The sequence below is a fragment of the Neofelis nebulosa genome, chromosome 8 (genome assembly GCF_028018385.1).
Source record: "Neofelis nebulosa isolate mNeoNeb1 chromosome 8, mNeoNeb1.pri, whole genome shotgun sequence".
Taxonomy (NCBI): Eukaryota; Metazoa; Chordata; class Mammalia; order Carnivora; family Felidae; genus Neofelis; species Neofelis nebulosa.
Window position 1 is genome coordinate 48,069,919 of NC_080789.1, and position 18,863 is coordinate 48,088,781.

Sequence of the window (18,863 nt, forward strand, 5' to 3'; positions counted from 1 at the left end):
CAGACATAGCTGGCTTGCAGCCTAGAGTGGAGCTGTAATCAATCTGTCACCCATATTTAACAAGAGCAAGAAGTAAGTGTTACTGTAATCCACTGAGATTTAGGGGTTGTTTGTTACAACAACGATGTTGGCGAATAAAACTCCCTTTAAATTCTCCTGAATGCCTGGCTCATATGTTCAGTGGCCAACTGGGCATCTCCATTTGAATGTCTGTCTTATAGGGCAACTCAAACTCAACAGGTCCAAAAATGAGCTTCTGATTTTTTCTACCAAATCTGGTCTTCTTGAACTTTTTTCATTATTAACTATTAAAAACTCAAACCTTCTAGGATAAAAAAAAACCCCTAAAGTCATCCTTGATTTTTCACTTTTGCCCAATTTATCTACAAATCTTGTTAATGCTACTTTCAGAATAAATCCAGATTTAGGGCACCTGGATGGCTCAGTGATTCAGCTCAGGTCATGATCTCACGGTTTGTGAGTTCCAGTCTCACACTGGGCTCTGTGCTGACAGTGCAGAGCCTGCTTGGGATTCTTTCTCTCTCCCTCTCTCTCTGCCCCTCCCCTGTTCCCTTTCTATATGCCTCTCTCAAAATAAATAAATAAACATTAGAAAAAAATCTAGATTCTGAAACCTTCTCACCACCTTTACCATTATCACCTTAGCCTGCGCTATTATAATTTTTGCTTGTTTAATGCTATCGCCATACCAATCCCACCAGTGGGTTGCCACCCTTGCTTTCTCCATCCACAGTCTCAGGTCCTAAGTATCTCTAGAGAAAGTTCTTCTAGAGTAGAAAAACAAAAATTAATCAGTAACTACCCGACAAATACTACCCAACCTCAGCTGGGTCACAATTACTCATAAGATGTCTTTTAATTTTTCTTATTCCTTTTTACCGCCTCAGTATCACCTCGGTGCAAGCCACCATGATTTTTCACCTAGATTACTTTGGAAGCCACTCAGTTTATTCCTGCTCTTGTCCTCCATAGTGGGCCTCTTAAAACAGGGCACCTGGCTGGCTCAGTTGGTAGCGCATGCAACTCTTGATCTCAGGGTTGTGGGTTCGAGTCCCACCTTGGGTGTACAGATTACTTAAAAGAAATAAAATCTATAGATAAATAAGTAATAAAATAAATAAAACTGTAATTATGTCAAATTGTGCCACTTCTTTGCTCAAATCTTTCCTTTCTTCAAATGGATTACCATCTTACCGAGATTAAAAGTCAAGTGCTTGTAATGGTCTACAATACCTTTTTTTAAAATTAATTACTTAATTTTTGAAGGGGAGAGAGAGAGAGCACAAGTGAGTGATGAGAAGAGAAAAAAGAGAGAGAGAGAAACGGGGCTCACCCAAAGTGGGGCTTGTGCTCACTCAAAGCAGGGCTCCTGCTCACCAGATGTGGGACTCGGACTCACGAACCACGAGATCATGACCTGAGCTGAAGTCAGATGATTAACCGACCGAGCCACCCAGGTGCCCGGTCTACAACATCTTTTACATTCTGCACACACACCTTCCTTACCTTACTGCTCAAATATCCTCTTTTATGACTCATTTTTCTCATTCATCTTTGGCCACACTGGCCTCCTTGCTTTTCCCTGCATAAACCATTTATGCTCAAACTGCAGGGCCCTTGCATTTGTTGTTCTCTTTATCTAAGATGCTCTTCCACCAAATATCTCTATGGTCTGTTTCCTCACCTTTTTCAGGTTTTACTCAAATGTCAGTCTCTCAGTGAAGTCTTCCTTGACCATCCTATTTTAAGTTGTAGCCTTCCCCAGAATCCCCTAGACCCCTTCGCTGCTTTATTTCTGCCTGTAACATTTATCACGGGGTATGTAAAAATCTAATAAATATACCATAAACTTTGCTTATTTATTATTTTTTTAATTAAAAAAAATTTAACGTTTATTTTTGAGAGACAGTGACAGAGCATGAACAGGGGAGGGGCACAGAGAGAGGGAGACACAGAATCTGATCTGTCAGCACAGAGCCAGGTATGGGGCTCAAACTCACAAACCACAAGATCATGACCTGAGCTGAAGTCGGACGCTTATCCGACTGAGCCACCCGGGTGCCCCAAACTTTGCTTATATATTGTGTTTATTATTTGTCTCCCTATTCTAGAACGGATGCCTGATGAACTAAGAGTTTTTTTGTTCTGCCTTGTTGAGAGCTATATCCTCTGAGCACACTAAGTGCTCAGTAAATATTTGTTGAGAGAATCAGTGTAACTAACAAAGTGTAATACCCAGATTATATAAAGTGCTCTTACATGTCAAAGAAAACACAAAACAACTAACTGAAACATTAACCAAGGGTACGAATAATGACCTCACAGAAGAAACACATTAATCCACAAACATAAGAAAAGGGACTCAATCTCAAGTGATCAGTGAATTAAGCAGGATGAGATATCTTTTCATAGCCATCGGGTTGTCAAAAACTTTAAAAGCCTCACAATGCTAAGCACTGGCAAGGATGGGAGCATCAGTCACTCTCACACACCTGCTGGTACAACTTTGGAGATTTGAAGTATCCAGTAAAGACTGGAAATATATATACCCTTTACCCAGCAATTCCAGTCCTAGATATAAACTCAAGAAGTGCTAACAAGTCTTTTTATGAGCGACATGTAAGAGACTGTGTATGTCAGCAATATTAATAATGGCCCTAAACTAGAAACTCAAAAGTCCATTAAGAGAAGAATAAAAACATAAATTTGACACATGAAAACAATGGAGCATTTTATGGCAATAAAAACGAGTGAACTATAGCCAAATACGAACATGAAGACTAGATTCCTGACCTACAGAAACTGTGAGATAATAATCGTTTGTGAGATAATGTTTATCGTGACCAGCCATGAAGTTTGAGAGTAATGTGATATACAGAAATAAATAAGTAATACAAAAATGGTGGTATTGGAAGGGTTTATTAGAATTACGTAGGAGAGTTTGTAAAATTATTGATACCTGCCCTCTGGTATGCTGGTATGTCTCACAAATCGTCCACGGGACATGGGAGAATATCCTATCACTCAGATGTGTCTATGGAACCGTTTGAAAATCATCTAGGAGATCTGAAAAGGTTGCTATTTCTTTGTCCTCCCAAAACGCTTATAAAAATGAGAATTAAAAAACTGCAACCATTAGGGGGTCTGGGTGGCTCGGTTGGTTGAGCGTCCGACTCTTGATCTCGGCTCAGGTCATGATCTTATTGGGTTCAAGCCCCTCATCGAGCTCTGTGCTGACAGCGCGGAGCCTCACTGAATTTCTCTCTCTCTGTCCCTCCCCGACTCCCATGTGCACGCACTCTCTCTCTCTCTCAAAAATAAATAAACATTTAAAAAATTATAACCATTAAGTACAACAGAATGTAAAATGAGGCAATAGTAGATGAGAGATAGCAACAACATCTTCAGATGAAAAGCATGTGGAGAAGTAGTAACTGTTGGGTTTTACCTTCTCCATCCTGCAACGTGCCTGCAGAGTGGGGAGCCCAGGAGAAACATTCTGATTCCTGTCACAGAACCTTAGAGGTCTCAGGTGTGTTTCCCTTTACCGCCCTTGCCATAGTATGGTAGAATCCATGGATTGTCTTGATCAACAACTATTCTAATGCTTCTTGTGTGCAGAGGCTGGCCGGAAAGTTAAAAAAAAAAAAAAAATGCAAACTGCTTTACATCTAGTTTTCAAGATATGAATTAAGGTCCAAAAATGAAATGCACTTGCATTAGATCTGGAAAGTAGAAATTAGGTGGAGGCCATCTTCTTGTTCCTTTGACTGTTGCTTCCGGCCAGCATGGATACGGAGTCAATGAGTTTTTCTGCCAAATTCTTGGTCCTAGATTTGAGAATATGGAGAGACAACTTCAATGGTGGCTTCATAAGCCTTGGAACACAGATACCAAATTTAGTCTGTTTCATAACTCAGCCCCCTGAAGGCCTAGCCTAGCCTTCTCCCCAAGCTCTTCCAATGAATTTGGAAGCTCCTTATTAGTTGAATTAAATCTCTCTCTGATGAAAAAAAACTTAGATTGGCTTCTGTTTCCTTTAATGAACCATGACTGACATATTCATTCTGATAGAATAAAGGATGTTTACAATCTGGAGAGGTGCCAAAAATGGTACTAAAATATCTCTCCATGGATTATTTGCTGATTGCAAGTGAAAAAAAAAAGTAATTTAACGGCGGGGAGATCTGGTTGTTGCCTCCTTAACCCAGTAATAAATGTTAATGTCACTAAAAGTGGGACAATCAAAAGTATGTGCCTAAAATGTGATGCAATATAAAATACATAGCACTAGTTATGAATATTCCCGACAAAAATGTTTAACTTGAAATCAGCCTTTATAACTCATCTCCAGTTCACAGGAAATATAGGGGTAGATGAACATGTTAAATGACACTAAAAAAGAAACAATCAGGCAAGTCCAAAAAGTGAGACAAAGCTTAGGACAATGGACTCAATTCTGCAATTCAATGACATAAAAAAGAGGGTGGGGACAACATGGGGCTCGAACTTAAAACCCCAAGATCAAGAGTTTCATGCTCTACCGACTGAGCCAGCCAGGTGCCCCCTCTACTTTTCATTATATTAGAAAATTATTGGAAAACTAAAAATAAATTTAGTGGTAGAAGAAAAGACAGTGATGAAGCAGTAGCTTGAGGCAGTAACTGAGTCAAGGTTGCTTTTATGATGGACATGTTTGTAAGCTGAAGGTGAAGGAGAAAATACAGACAGAGAGGGAGGAACTGATGGAGCAAAGCCAAGAAGTGGGACAGAATGGATTATAAGGGCATGTGAAGAGTTTAGACCCAGAAAGGATGATCACACCCATTTCTCTCAGGACGAAAAATAATGAGTGAGAGATGAGAGTGTTCTAGAGTGGAGACAGCCAAACAAAAAATAGCCTTCCACTGGAGGAAGGCTAAGGATAGACCAAGGATAATGATGGTGGGTTTGGGGACTTCAGGAGAACAAGAAAGTTCTGGAAATGATGCTGGGTAAATTCTGTAGGGATGCATTTCTGAAGAGAGGTGTTACTCAGATGAAGTTAGAGAGCATCCATTTATAGTGAAACAAATCAGCATGATTTTATGATTTCCTTCAGGCATGCTCATCAACCTGGGAATGGAAGAAAAAGCAGAGAAGACTAGATTTTCCCTAAAGTGGAGGAAGTGAAAGTGTGACAGTCCCCAAAATCAAATAGGTGAATGTGGGTGTCTCTAGGTTTTTAGTAAGGCCATATATGACTAGCTGCTTACAGGAAACTCCCTGTATGGAACTTTGAGAAACACTAGAAGAGTATTAACACACTAGGACAAGAAAGGCTGAAAGGGATAGGAAGTCATGTTTGCTGTGAAGGATGGTGTAATTGGAGGGAAGACGTGGGACAAGTAGAGGGAACGAAAAGTTGTAGTCAAGACAGGAAGCACAGAGGGTGAAAGTTTGGAGAATATAAAGTTCCAAGTGGTGTTGAGGTCCCAGATAAGGCCACAGAGATGTGTAACTGCAGTAGAAACTAGTCGGCGAAGTTATTAGATGAAAATGAACATGGATGGGTGGGTGCTTGGGTGGCTCAGTCAGTTGAGCATCTGACTCTTGGTTTTGGCTCAGGTCATGATCTCGCAAGTCATGGGATCGAGCTCTGAGTCAGGCCTGGAGCCTGCTTGGGACTCTCTCTCGCTGTCTCTCTGCTTCTCCTCCACTTACACATGCACGCATACGTGCACACACACATGCTCGCTCTCTCTCTCTTTCTCTCTCAAAATAAATAGGTGAACTTTAAAAAAAAAAAAAAGAAGGAAAATGAACATGGATGTGGTACACAACTTCTAAGAGCTCCTGAACATCCCCACTTCTGTTACTCACACCCTTGTAGAATCCTCTCCCTTTGACTGGACCTACTGACTTACTTTTAACAAATAAAATAAGGCAAAAATAATGGGCTGCCACTTCTCAGATTAGGTTACAAACGACTCTGGCTCCCATCTTACCTGCCCTCTCTTGCTTTTTCACTCATTTGTTCCATATGAAGCCAGCTGCCATCTTGTAAGCTGTGCAGTGGAGAGACCAACCAGGCAAGGAACTCAGGAAGGCCTCTTTCCAACAGCCCATGAAGACACGAGTCCCAACAACAACCACATAAGTGAGTCTCGAGTGACTCCTCCCCAGTCAAGCTTTAGATGACTGAAGCCCAGCTTCACTGCAGCCTATGAGAGACCCTGAGCAGAGGATCCAGGTAAGTCTTGCCCGGATTCCTGACGCACAGAAACCATAAGATAATAAGTGAGGTTTTAGGCCAGTAAGTTGGGGTGGTTTTATACGCAGCCATAGATAACTAATACAATGGATGTGGATGTCTTGAGAATGACAGGAGAGAAGATGGAAAGGAAAAGCATGCAGCCAGGGGCAGTCACCATAAAGATTTAAAGTAGCATCTGGCCAGTTAGCTCGGTTGGTTAGAGCATGGTGCTAACAAAGTAGAGCTTCTCCAACATTGATGAGCATGCATATCACTTGTGGGTCATGTTAGAATCCAGACTCTGCTTTGGTATTTCTGTAGCCTGATGTGGGTGAAAGGGGGAGTTAGGAGAATCCAAATCAATATGCTTGTGGAAGGGGTCAAACTGTTCACTAAAACAAGCATGTAGGTTGAGGCACACATAAGCCAGGGCCTAAGGTGAAGCCAGGGAATAATGTTAGAAGGATCAGATAAACAGATCAGCCTGGGTGAAAACATAAAGCACTGAGTATTGCCTAAGACTGGCTTTTACGGGTTCCCTGCGGTATAGTGTTTGGACAGGTCTCTCATGGTTAGGGAATAGGATTCTCTTCTCTCTCTCTGTCTCTCTCTCTCTTTCTCCCCCCTCCTTTCTGTCGCTTAATATCTATCTACATCTATTTAGATGTAGACAGGCCATTAGGGTAAATGGAAAAATAATTCATGTATTCATTCATTTAGCAACGCTGAACGGAGCACTTATTATGTGCTAGGCTTTGAGGAAACAAAGTAGACGAGAGAGTCCCTGTCCCAGTGATGAAAACAGAAGGGGAGACAGATACATCAAGGATTACCAGAATATGAGGTAATTGGTGCTATAATAAAGGTATGAAAGTTATGGTAGACCGACAGGGTAAGTGATTCATTTTTCCCTAGAACCCAGAGGTAGAAGAAGCTTCAAAGAATAGGTGAGGGGTGGGCGAGCGGGGCAATTAGAGGAGTACACACTGAGGGGAAATCAGAGAATTCTAAGTAGATCATTTTGTAGATAAGTCTCTCTCAGAACCCTTCCTTGTACCAGTAGCTTATGCTCACACAGCAACAGACTTCTAATCTTTGCTTGGTTTCATTTGTGGGAAGAGAACTTGCAAAGCGGCCAACATAAATATTGCCCCACTTGGCTGCTAGATTTCTCATTGTAAATGATTAAATTGATTTTCGGATGCAAACTAGACTGCCATCAGTTTGGGATGCAAGAACCTGTTTTTCTTAGGGCCTGAGCAAGTCAGGATAAGCCAAGATTGAGTGATCCAGATGTACAAGGACAGGAAACCCCGAGAATCTTGGAGGGCACTATGTTTTCTGACCTACCAGTCACTCCTCTTCTGTGCACAGTGAATGATAAACCTAAAGGGGACTCAAGTGATGCTACCATTGTTTACTGAAAGTCACAAAAGGCAAATATCGTAAGATTTAGGGTTGGGGTAAGAGCCTTGAAAGAGAGCCAGCGAGAGATGTGATGAACACATTTGAACGGAGACTAAATTTGGGGTACTGCAGCCATCTGTATGCATCAACAGCAAGCCTCCAGCGCCATGCTTTTATGCTTTCAGCCCCAGCAAATACCATTAAAGAGAAGAGAGCTCGGTGAACTGTTTCTGGAGCCTCTTTGAAACTGTACATAAGGTCAGTTTGACATCACACGCTAATGTTCTGCTTGATCAAGTCGGACCAGTTTTTCTCTCAGTTAATAAGGGCAGTTTTTTCCCTGCTCTGTGATTTCCCACTGGCCTTGAACTGCTTCAGCAGCAGCGAATGATGTAACCACAAGCCAAGTGTGCATATGCGTGTATGAGCACACTCAGTCACGCCACTGGAGGTGGCCGTGCCCCGCCCCCGTTCTGGCTGGAACTGACTCAAACACTGACATCCCAACATAAAACTGTCACCGTGTCCTTAGTCCACCCTCTTGCGTTGAAGTCTTAAGGTTTTAAGTTCCATGTCTCGTTTACTCTTCACAATATACAATTCTATGTGAGAGTCCTCAGAAGAAAATTCCAAAGGCATTATTTTCCCCATTGCGGTTTTTATGCCACACTTAAATAGGAGATCTGATTCACATATGGTGTCAAACGTTTTGTTGCTTTTTGTTACTGCCTAGTCCTTGTCAGTACGCACATGCATGTTTTTACAGAGTTGAAATCAGGGTGTTCATTATCCTGTTTATTCAGTGGATTTCACATTTGCCACCTTTAGACACAGACACTTAGATACACACTCGTGCCTCAGGGTAGACCAGATTCTTATCATTTGAAGTAGGTACAGAGAATTCCAGTGTATTGAGAGGGCAGGATTGGCTTAGCCCTGCCCTTTATTATTGCGTTTTGTTTTGTTACCAGTTTTTAATGTTGTGAATAAAGCTGTTACATACATCCTTGTACAAATTACCCATTTTTTCTTTAGGTTGTTAACTTGGAATGTATTCCCCCAAGGAAGGAGCCAATGGGTAAACAGTGAAGAATCACTGAAGGATTACAAGCAGAAGGAGGGCATGTCATATTTTCATCTTTTTTTTTTTAATGTTTATTTATTTCTGAGAGAGAGGGAGAGAAGACAAGAGTGGTAGGGGCAGAGAGAGAGGGAAACAGAGCATCCATCACAGGCTCTGTGCTGACAGCAGAGAGCCCGATGTGGGGCTCGAACTCACCAACCCTGAGATCATGACCTGAGCCAAAGTTGGACACTTAACCCACTGAGTCACCCAGGTGCCCCAGATTTTCATTTTTAAAATATCTGTCCAGTGAGGGTAACACCTACTACAGGGTTACGTGAACACCGAATGAGGTCACGAAGGTGAAAGAAGAGTGAAGAAATTATGCAGACAGATAATTAGGCTCAGAGTTTTCTCAGGAAGTATACCTACCCAAGCCTGACGACCATCAGTGAATTTAATCACACAATCACACACTCAAAGTGTTTTTCTTGGGTTCTTATTATATCTTTGTATGCTGAGGACAATGCAGTGCCACTGCAGAAGCAGTGGACCCCCACAAATAACCACTAAAAACAGATCCGCTCTTTGTCTCATGGGTAAGTCCCTGTTTCAGGAACCCAAACTGACCTGAAAGGCAGGAAAGTGGCCTCCTCTGAAGCATGACAGCTTCTGTGACCTGATAAAGAAATAGGAGACATTATCTAGTGTAGACATTGGTTTAGGGGACAGCTCCTCACATTTGTCTTCTCTCTTTTCATTTCATCCATTGGCATCCTCTTATATTGAAGTCCTGGGTTTGTTTCTCTTTCTGCTCTGAAGCACTCAGAATGCCCTGGCTTCAACCATCTCTGGGCTCTGTTTTCTATCTTGATGGTCTCTTCTGGTCCTTGTGGCTCTGAGGTCAGGGGTTCTGTGGTTCTGTCTACTCTCTGGATGGCAAGGCCGGGTCTGGCTCCAACCTAAGTGTCTTGTTGCCTCAGTAATTCTCACACCACGAATCCCCGACTCTCTAGGGAGATCTGTCAAAAGGTGGCATCAGAATCACCTGAACGTGTGCTAAAATGCAGGTTCCTGGCTACAGGCCTGCAGAATCAGAATCTCAGAGGTGAAGCCCAAAGAAGCTGGGTTGTCATCATTGGTATAATAAAAGGCAAACATGTTTCCAATATATATGGTCACTGCCTTAGAGGAGCACCTCTCCCTGCAAATGCCTTTACTCTTTACCTTCCCAGTCATTACCTCTTATTTGTCAAGGTCATGCTTTCTAAAACAGGTCAAAATGGTCACATCAGAGTCACATCAAAGACAACAGGTTCAAATGATAGGATTGGCATCGGAGAGATTGATTTTTCAGCCCCACTGATTCTCAAGTTGCCTGATCTGCAGTTGCCTAATCTATCCCATGAAGGCTGACGCGAAATGTGACATTAAAAGACCGTCATAGGTTGAACTGCGCCTCTCCTCCCCAACCCCAAGTTCACATGCTGAAGTCCTAACAGCCAGTATCTCAGAATGTGACCTTATTTAGAAATAGGGTGCTTACAGAGGTGATTGGGTAAGATGAGGTAACACTGGAGTCAGGTGAGCCTCTAATCCAATAGGACTGGTGTCTATAAAAAGGGGAAATTTAGACACAAACAGATAAAGCACACAGGGAGAACACCATGTGAACATGAAGGTAAAGACTGAGGTGATGCCTCCATGAGGTAAGAATGCCCAAGGCTGCCAAAAAATTGCCAGAAACCAGAAGCGAAGCATGGGACAGAAGCTCTCTCCCAACCTTGGGAGGAACCCACACTGCCAACATCTTGATTTCTCTCTTGTAGCTTCCAGAACTGTAAGACAATAAACTTGTGCAGTTAAGCCACTCGGTTTGTGGGACTTTATCATGGGAGCCCTTCGCAAACGAACACAGAGACCTTGGTTCCATTCCTGGCGTGGCCATGGCGACCTCACCACTCTAGCTCCCCTGATCTGTGCCACGTCATCAGAAAGACAGAAACCACGTTGTGTTCAGCAATGAGATCTGCGTGGCAGCTCCTGTGAAGTACTGACTGTCCATGAGATTAGTATTCACTGAACGGCCAATGGGGAAATGCTGTGGGAAGACCATAAAAGAATTCCTTGACTACCAAGAATTATCTTTACTACGTAAAGAGACCACCAGATATGTAGGTGCCTTCAGTTATTCAAAATGTGCAGTTGTTCTCCTCCAAAATGTGCTCCTGTCCAGAGCTCATCCCTCTGCTTGTATACCGGATCTCATCCCTTCTCACCTGGTCAATAACATCACTCGAGCCTTCTCCCCTTTCCTAATTACTCTTTCTTTACCTCCTTACTGAATCCTCTTTTTCTCCCAACTCATTAATGTTGGCATGCTTGAAGGCTCAGTCCCTGGACTCTGCTCTGTCCACTCTCAGTTCCTTAGTGATCTCATTCAGCCTTTGGCTTTAAATACCATCTGTATGTCAACAACTCCCACATTTCAAACTCCAGCCCAGACTTTTCCCCTGGCCTCCAGATCTGTATATCCAACAACTTGCTCCACCTGCAGCCTTCTCCATCGTAATGGTCATAGGTATCTAACTCATCTTTTTTTTTTTTCTTTCTTACACATCATATCCAACCCATAACAACTCCAACAGGCTCTAGCCTCAAGTGTTACCCCAAATCGGACTTCTCACCACCTCCACTATTACAACCTAGTCTATGCCACCATTGTCTCTCTTCTTGATGAGTGAAATTGTGTCCTAATTTCTCCCTTTTCACTCTTGTTCTTATACAGTCAGCTTACAACACAACAGTCAAAGAGATCTGGTTATGAGAGAGAACATGTCCTTCTTTTGCTCTAAATCCTCTAATAGACTCCCATCTCATTCAGAATAAAAATTCTGTAATGTAGAAGTAGCAGTCCTGGGGCACCCGGGTGGCTCAGTCGGCTAAGCGTTTGATTTCAGCTCAGGTCGTGATCTCACAGTTCATGGGTTCGAGCCCTGTGTTGGGCTCTGTGCTGATAGCTCAGAGCTGGGAGCCTGCTTCAGATTCTGTGTCTCCCTCTCTCTCTGCCCCTCCCCTGATCGCACTCTGTCTCTGTCTCTCAAAAGTGAATAAACGTTAAAAAATTTAAAAATAAATAAATACATAAATAAATAAATAAATAAATAAATAAATAAATAAATAAAAGTAGCAGTCCCTACAGTGGCCTACAGGCTTGCACATGATCAGGTCCTTGTTACTCTCCCCATCTTCCGTGGTCTGCCCCAACCTCCACTTCTCCAGCCACCGTGGCTTCCTGACATTCTCCAAACATACCAAGCACACTCCTGTGCTGCCATTTCCTTCGTCTGGTGTGATCTTTCCCCACAGGCTCACTTGGCCAATCCTTTCAACTCCTTCAAGTCTTTGCTCAAATGTTACCTTCTCAATAAGGCCTACCCTGACTATTTAAAATCACAACCAGCCCCCAATAGTTTCAGTTCCTCTTATTTTGCTCTTCTTTCTTTTTCCATGACACCAATAGCCTCCTAGCATACATTATATAACTTATTTATTCATTATGTCTATTTCCAACTATCTATCTTTCTGCACCAGAATGCAAGTTCCCAGGAGGGCACGAATCTGTGTTTTGCTCATTGATTTATTTCAATCTCCAAGAACAGTGCCTATCATAGAGTAGGCACTCAATAAATATTTGTTGAATGAATGAGTGAAAGATTAAGAAAATAGGAATTTATATTTCTCTTTAACAAGGGCTCGTCTTATTTTTTGGTGCAAATTCTCACCCAGAATTGAAAGCTAAAGGACTCATCTGTCAAGTTCCCAGTGAGCGGTTTGGCAATTATATCAACTACAAGCAGGTCCTCTTAGGTCGATAGACACCTGAGGCTATTTATTTTATTGGTAAAAGCTTGGTGTGAGAGCATTTTGGTCCAGTTCACGAAAACAGCAGTGTTCTAACCAGCAGCTCCAATAAATCTTACACATTCTTGAGCCCATAAGTCCTGGCCTCTTGCCTCTCTACACATCTATTCATCCAACTAAGAAGAACCTCTTGTTGGAGCACACAGGAGCACTTGATTAGGAAGCGCGATGGGAAGGAACACGATCTTCTTCCTTTTCTACCCCAGGGACAAAACTTTAGAGCAACCAGGTCTTTGCTCAGTATATACAGACTGTGATAAGAAATATTTTGCATCTCTTTCCACACATACTGGATGACTTGCCCAATGTCCAGAGACAGATAAGGTTAATACCTGGAGCCATACACTGATACAGTCTTATTCCAAGGCAAGTTGTGTTTACCTCTGGGATTGTCAGTTACTGCATGACCATCAGAGTCCACAGATATAGTAGACTGAGAGACGATTCATCCGAAAGAGTGTGTTTTCCATAATTTTCCAATTCCAGTCTTCCTATATATACCTCTTGCTTGTCCTTTGCTCCAATCACTACACTAGCAGCTTCTCATAACTGGAACTATGGCTTATTAATTCATGAACTCTGAAGCCAGATTGTATGGGTTGAGTCCCAGGATTAGCACATACCAGCTGTATGAGCTTGGACAAGTTATTTAACCTCTCTGTACCTTGATTTTCTAGACTGTTAAATAAGTATAATAATACTACCTGCCTCATCAGATTGTTGTAAGGTTGAAATGAATTTATATCAATATATATCAATATATATCAATCACTTAGCTATATATATATATATATATATATATATATATATATATATATATATCACTTAGCCCAACATCTGGCACATAGAAAGTTATGAATATATATAATATCTATATATTCATGTGTGTGTGTATGTATATGTGTATGTATGTCCTCCTTTATGTGTGTATGTATATTTGTGTGTATGTCCTCCTTTATGTAATTAGAAGCACTTTGCATCTTAGTGAGGGGACAGAAATTATCCAAGATTATCTTTCAGTGCAATCCCTGCATTATAATGATGAATGAGCCAGCTGTTTGCTGAAAAGATTCTAACAATATGTTAGGGAGAAGGATTGAAGCCTAATCCCCAGTGTGATTATATTCGGAGATAGGGCTTTTAGGAGTAAGATAAAATGAGGTCATCAGGTTGGGGTCCTGTATTAAGAGCAAGAGAGGGGAGCCTGGGTGGCTCAGTTGGTTGAGCATCCAACTCTTGATTTCAGCTCAGGTAGTGATCTCAGGATCATGAGATCAAGCTGTGCATCTGGCTCTGTGCTGGCAGCGTGGAACCTGCTTGGGACTCTCTCTCTTTCTCTCTGTCCCTCTCCCCTGCTCACACTCTTTTTCTCTCTAAAATAAAAATTAAAAAAAAAGAGAGAGAGAGAAATTTCTGTGTGTGTGTGTGTGCGCGCGCACCCACTGAGGAAAGACCATATGAGGACACAGCAAGAAGGCAGCCATCTGCAAGCAAGGAAGAGAGCTCTCATCAAGAATTGAATTGGCCAGCACCTTGATCTTAGATTTTACAACCTACAGAAGTGATAGAAATAAATTTTTGCTGTTTAAGCTACTCAGTTTATAGTATTTTATCATGGTATCCTGAGCAGACTAAAACAAGGACACATGCCCAGATGATCCCTGATAAAGGGGGTTTGTTGCTGGGATTTGTGGGGCACCATGGGATGTCCTCTGTTTCATGGCAGCCATTCTTGGTCACAGAGTTTCCCAGACAGGTTTATCTATAGGCTCATGGAGAAACGAAGCAAGGGCTCAGCATGGATTGGGATATTGCCTACTCTTTGTTTAGTTAGTAGTTGTATTTCCTGGTTGAGGTGATTTGTCATCGTCCAATACAGACTGAGCCCTATTGGGCAGTTTGACACACAAAGCTCTTCTTGGCTTCCTTCTAACTCTCTCATTTCCATGAAACTTGGTTCCAACTGAGTGTGGCTGGAATAGTAGCAGCAGTGGTTTCATATGGTAAGAAATATAAAAACCGTATACAGAACAAACCACTAGAGACCTATTTCCCAGAAAGCGGCTGTGGGACGAGAAGGTACTTGAAAGCTTCAAGGGTCTCCCCCTTGTGTAGAGTCTAGCTCTTTCCATGACAACAAAGCTTGAGAACAGCAATTTTGAGGTAAATTGTCCTATACTACTCCTTGTATTAGTTTTCTAGGGCTGCTGTAATGAAGTACCACAAACTGGGTGGCTTAAAACAACATAATTTATTCTCTCAGCGTCCTGGAAGCCGGATGCCCAAAATGAAGGTGTCGTTAGAGCCATGCTCTCTTTGAAGGATCTAAGGAAGAATTCTTCCTTGGCTTTCCAAACTTCTGGTGGCCCCCAGCGTTCCTTGGCCTGTGTCAGCATAACTCCAATTTCTTCCTACCTTCATCTTCTTACGGCCTTCTCTGTGTGCATTTCTTGTATCCCCTTCTATTCTTTTTTTAAATTTTTATTTATTTTTAAGAGAGAAAGAGACAGAGTGAGAGCAGAGGAGGGACAGAGAGAGAGGGAGACACAATCAGAAGCAGGCTTCAAGCTCCAAGCTGTCAGCACAGAACCCTAGGTGGGGCTCGAACTCATGAACCGTGAGATCATGACCTGAGCCAAAGTCAGACGCTTAACCAACTGAGCCACCCAAGGCACCTCTATCCTCTCTATCCCCTCTATTCTTATAAGAACATCAGTCACTGGATTCAAATCCATTTGAATCTCGTATAGCCTCATCTTACCCGCATTCTGCAAAAATCCTATTTCCAAATAAGGTTACATTCTGCAGTTCTGAGTAGACATGAATTTTGGGTGGTGGTGGTGGGGACACTATTGAACTCACTATATTGCTTTAGTTAAGATTCTTTAGTTGAAAATTACAGAGAAACACATGAGCCACATTATACAAGAAAGAAAGAAAGAAAGAAAGAAAGAAAGAAAGAAAGAAAGAAAGAAAGAAAGAAAGAAAGAGAAAGAAAGAAAGAAAGGAGGATTTTATTTATAGGACACAGGGGTATCTTACAGAATCCCAGGCCAATAAAGCAGTCAGGCCTCAAGAGGAAGAGTCCAGAACTGTGCAGTTATCCAAAGTATTAGTCCTCTCTCTTTCTTACTCTTATCTCAGTTTCCTCTTGCCTCTCAGCTTTGTTCTCTTCCTAGACTGGCTTTTCTGCACCTTCATGCCCTCAGCAGGCAGCAGACGACCAACTCATTACTCCAGAATTTACATTTCTGTTCAAATAATCATTGCAAATTGGATACACTTGGTCCCAATTCTAAATTCTCAGGAGAGTCTGATTGGCCCATCTAGGATTAGTTGTACAATCCTGGTCCAATCAATTGTGGGTAGATGGGTGGAGTGATGTAGTAAATCCAACTGGGGAATGGGAAGGCAACTCTCAGAGAAAGATGAATCACTGTGAGCTGGGTGGGTAACCCAGAAAAGATCTACATGTGTCTTGTGTTTTATAGCACCAAACAGAGAACAAAATGTTTTTGTGTATAATCTCATTTGATTTGTGCAAATTCATCCAGAGTAGGCATAAGTGGCCTTTTTGCCTATTTTACAGATGTAGAAACAGACTCAGAGAGATGAGATAACTAACCCATAAAGATGGTCACTGTTTGCGACCAGACACAACATTATGTCTTCTGACTCCTGACCTGACCCTTTCATCTCAATCCGAAACACAGAAATGTAACAGCTTTGTAGTTTGTATTGCAACAGAGTGTTACTTATGCATAGTTTTATTATCCAAGTTTACAAATGTACTTTCAAAAATAAAACTAGCCACCTAAAGATTATAGCCATTCTACCCCGTCCAACTCTTCCAGTGCTTCCCGCCTCTCATTTCCCTTCTTTCCCTTTCCACCACCCTCAACACTATTCTCCCAGAAAGTCTTCACCAGGATTTAATACACAAAAAGAAAAAGAGAAATCATTTTCCTTTTCACGTTTTAACCCAAACCCTCCTTCTTTGCATTTTATTATTTCCCTCTTACTAAATCTGATGTCCAGTCTATCCACAGTGTTTGGGGAAATGGGAGTTGTTTTGTGTTTCACGGTCCTTTTATTCATTCTTACATTTTCTCCAATTCAGTCTCCTTCTCATTTTTTTCACTCACTGGATTCCCCAGTCCTGGGGCCTCATAGTAAATGATTTTGCCTTCTGTTTACTGAAACTCCATTAATTACCCGGGCCTTGTTCAATTCCCTTGAACTTTCTGTCTCTATTTTATATTCAGCTTCTTTCCATTATCTCGGGGAAAAATCAATCCTCTTTCTTTAGAGATAAAAGTTTTCTCTCCTAAAGCTGCCTAGAACCATTAACCTCATATAAATCCTTCTTTCTAACACTTCTCTTTAGCTTTCATTTTTAGCTTATCATTTTTTTCCCTAGGGAACAACAACAATCCAAACCTTTGATAGGCCTTGCTGCCCCTTTCTGTCTTTGCAGCCATACTTCTTGAATAAACGGTCTCCGGCCACTCCCTTCAGGTTGTGTTCCTTATTCCTTCCCTTTTTTCAGTCTGGGGTCCCTGTTTCTCTCCATCACCCTGTTGAAACTGCACTTTTAAAAAACATCTTCCATTTCTCTCCTCACTTTGTTCATGCTTTCATTTAAATAGTCAAACACAGTTTTAAGAGTTGCTTTAACATTCTTGTCTGCTAATTCCATCCATCTTTATCATTTCATGGTCCTTTTGGGGTGATTATTCTTCTGGTTATAGGTTACATGTTCCTGCTTCTTGGCACACTTAGTAAATTTTTGTTGGATGCTGAACATTGTGAGTTTTACATTGTTGAGTATCTGGATTTTGTTGTCTTCCTTTAAAGACTGTTGTGTTTTGTTATGGTAGGGAATAAAGGTACTTGATCCTTTGGGGGCTTGTTTTTAAGCCTATTTAGGGTGGACATAAAGTAAACTTTATTTATTTTTTTAATGTTTATTTATTTTTGAGAGAGAGAGAGAGAGTGCGAGAAGCTGACAGGAAGAGAGAGGAGACACAGAATCCGAGGCAGGCTCCAGGCTCCAGCTGTCAGCATACAGCCCAACACAGGGCTCGAACCCACAAACTGTGAGATCATAACCTGAGCAAAGTGGGATGCTTAACTGACTGAGCCACCCAGGCACCCCTGTAGCCTTTATTCTAGGAATAGTTTAGTAATATTACTAAAGCATGGCCTTTCTAGGGTTACTGTAGAACACTCCAAGTGAGTGATCAGTGAGGCCACTCTTCTCTGCCTAGTCAGAACTTGAGCAGTCCCACTCCTGTGTATGCTCAGGAACAGTTCAGCCCACAGCTCTCCAACCTCTCTTTACCCAAACTGTTGAGTTTCACTGTATTCAGCAGACTCAAAATAAGCCCATACAGACTTCCAGAGCTCTTTTTCTAGGTAGCTTCCTCCTCTCTCCAACCCTGCCCTACAAACTTCCAGCAGCCTCACCTCTCCTGAACTCTGATCTTTGTCTCCTCAACTCAAATAAAATTATTGTGTTTTACGTGGAACCCACTTTCCTAATCCATGGCCAGGTAGGTGCCCCAAGGCAGAAAGCCATGGGCATCTGAGGGCTACCTTCTCCAAGGGATCACATTCCCACACTACCTGTTGTCCAAAGTCTGAAAACAGTTGTTTCCTATATTTTGTCCAGTGTCCTAGTTGTTTAAGGTTAATCCCATTTCCAATTATTCAATCATGGCCAGAAGTCGGAGTGTCTGACACTGCTCTTTTGAAGAACACCAGCGATTGCTTCTAAGTAATTCCAAAGGCACTTCCTTATTCTTTTTGTTCTAGTGGCAACATTTGGGTCACTGCCTTCTTAAAATTCTACTCCCTTAGATCATCCTACCTCCCTTAACATTCCTTCCCTATTTGCTATTATCTTCTCTTCTTCAGAGGGCCTGGTGATTAGGTAAGCACAATTATAAAGCAGGTCACAGTTGCTGCTAGCAATTTCCAGTTTGATCAGGGAACATAGTTGCACGTATCTAGGCACTGGTCTCTAGACTAAATCACCACAGTTAGCATATAACAAACATTTGCTGATTGATTTGGGGACCTCTTTACCCTCATTCATTAGTGGGACAATTAAGAATAAAGCAGAAAAGAATATCCAAAGGAATAAAGACAGTCTCTTCAGCAAGTGGTGCTGGGAAAACTGGACAGCAACATGCAGAAAAGTGAACCTGG

General features: G+C 41.9%; 1 protein-coding gene across 1 annotated transcript in view; it reads right to left on the reverse strand.

The window, feature by feature from the left end:
* Positions 1 to 2,921: 2,921 nt before the first annotated feature.
* The window catches only part of YEATS4 (YEATS domain containing 4), a 65,801-nt gene continuing 49,859 nt past the window's right edge, over positions 2,922 to 18,863 (reverse strand). Inside the window, exons 7-8 of the mRNA XM_058742049.1 lie at positions 9,357 to 9,405; positions 2,922 to 3,851 (exon numbers count right to left, since the gene is read on the reverse strand). Of these exons, the coding sequence (XP_058598032.1) occupies positions 3,761 to 3,851; positions 9,357 to 9,405 (140 nt within the window). The 3' untranslated portion in view covers positions 2,922 to 3,760. The remainder of the gene's footprint in view (positions 3,852 to 9,356; positions 9,406 to 18,863) is intronic.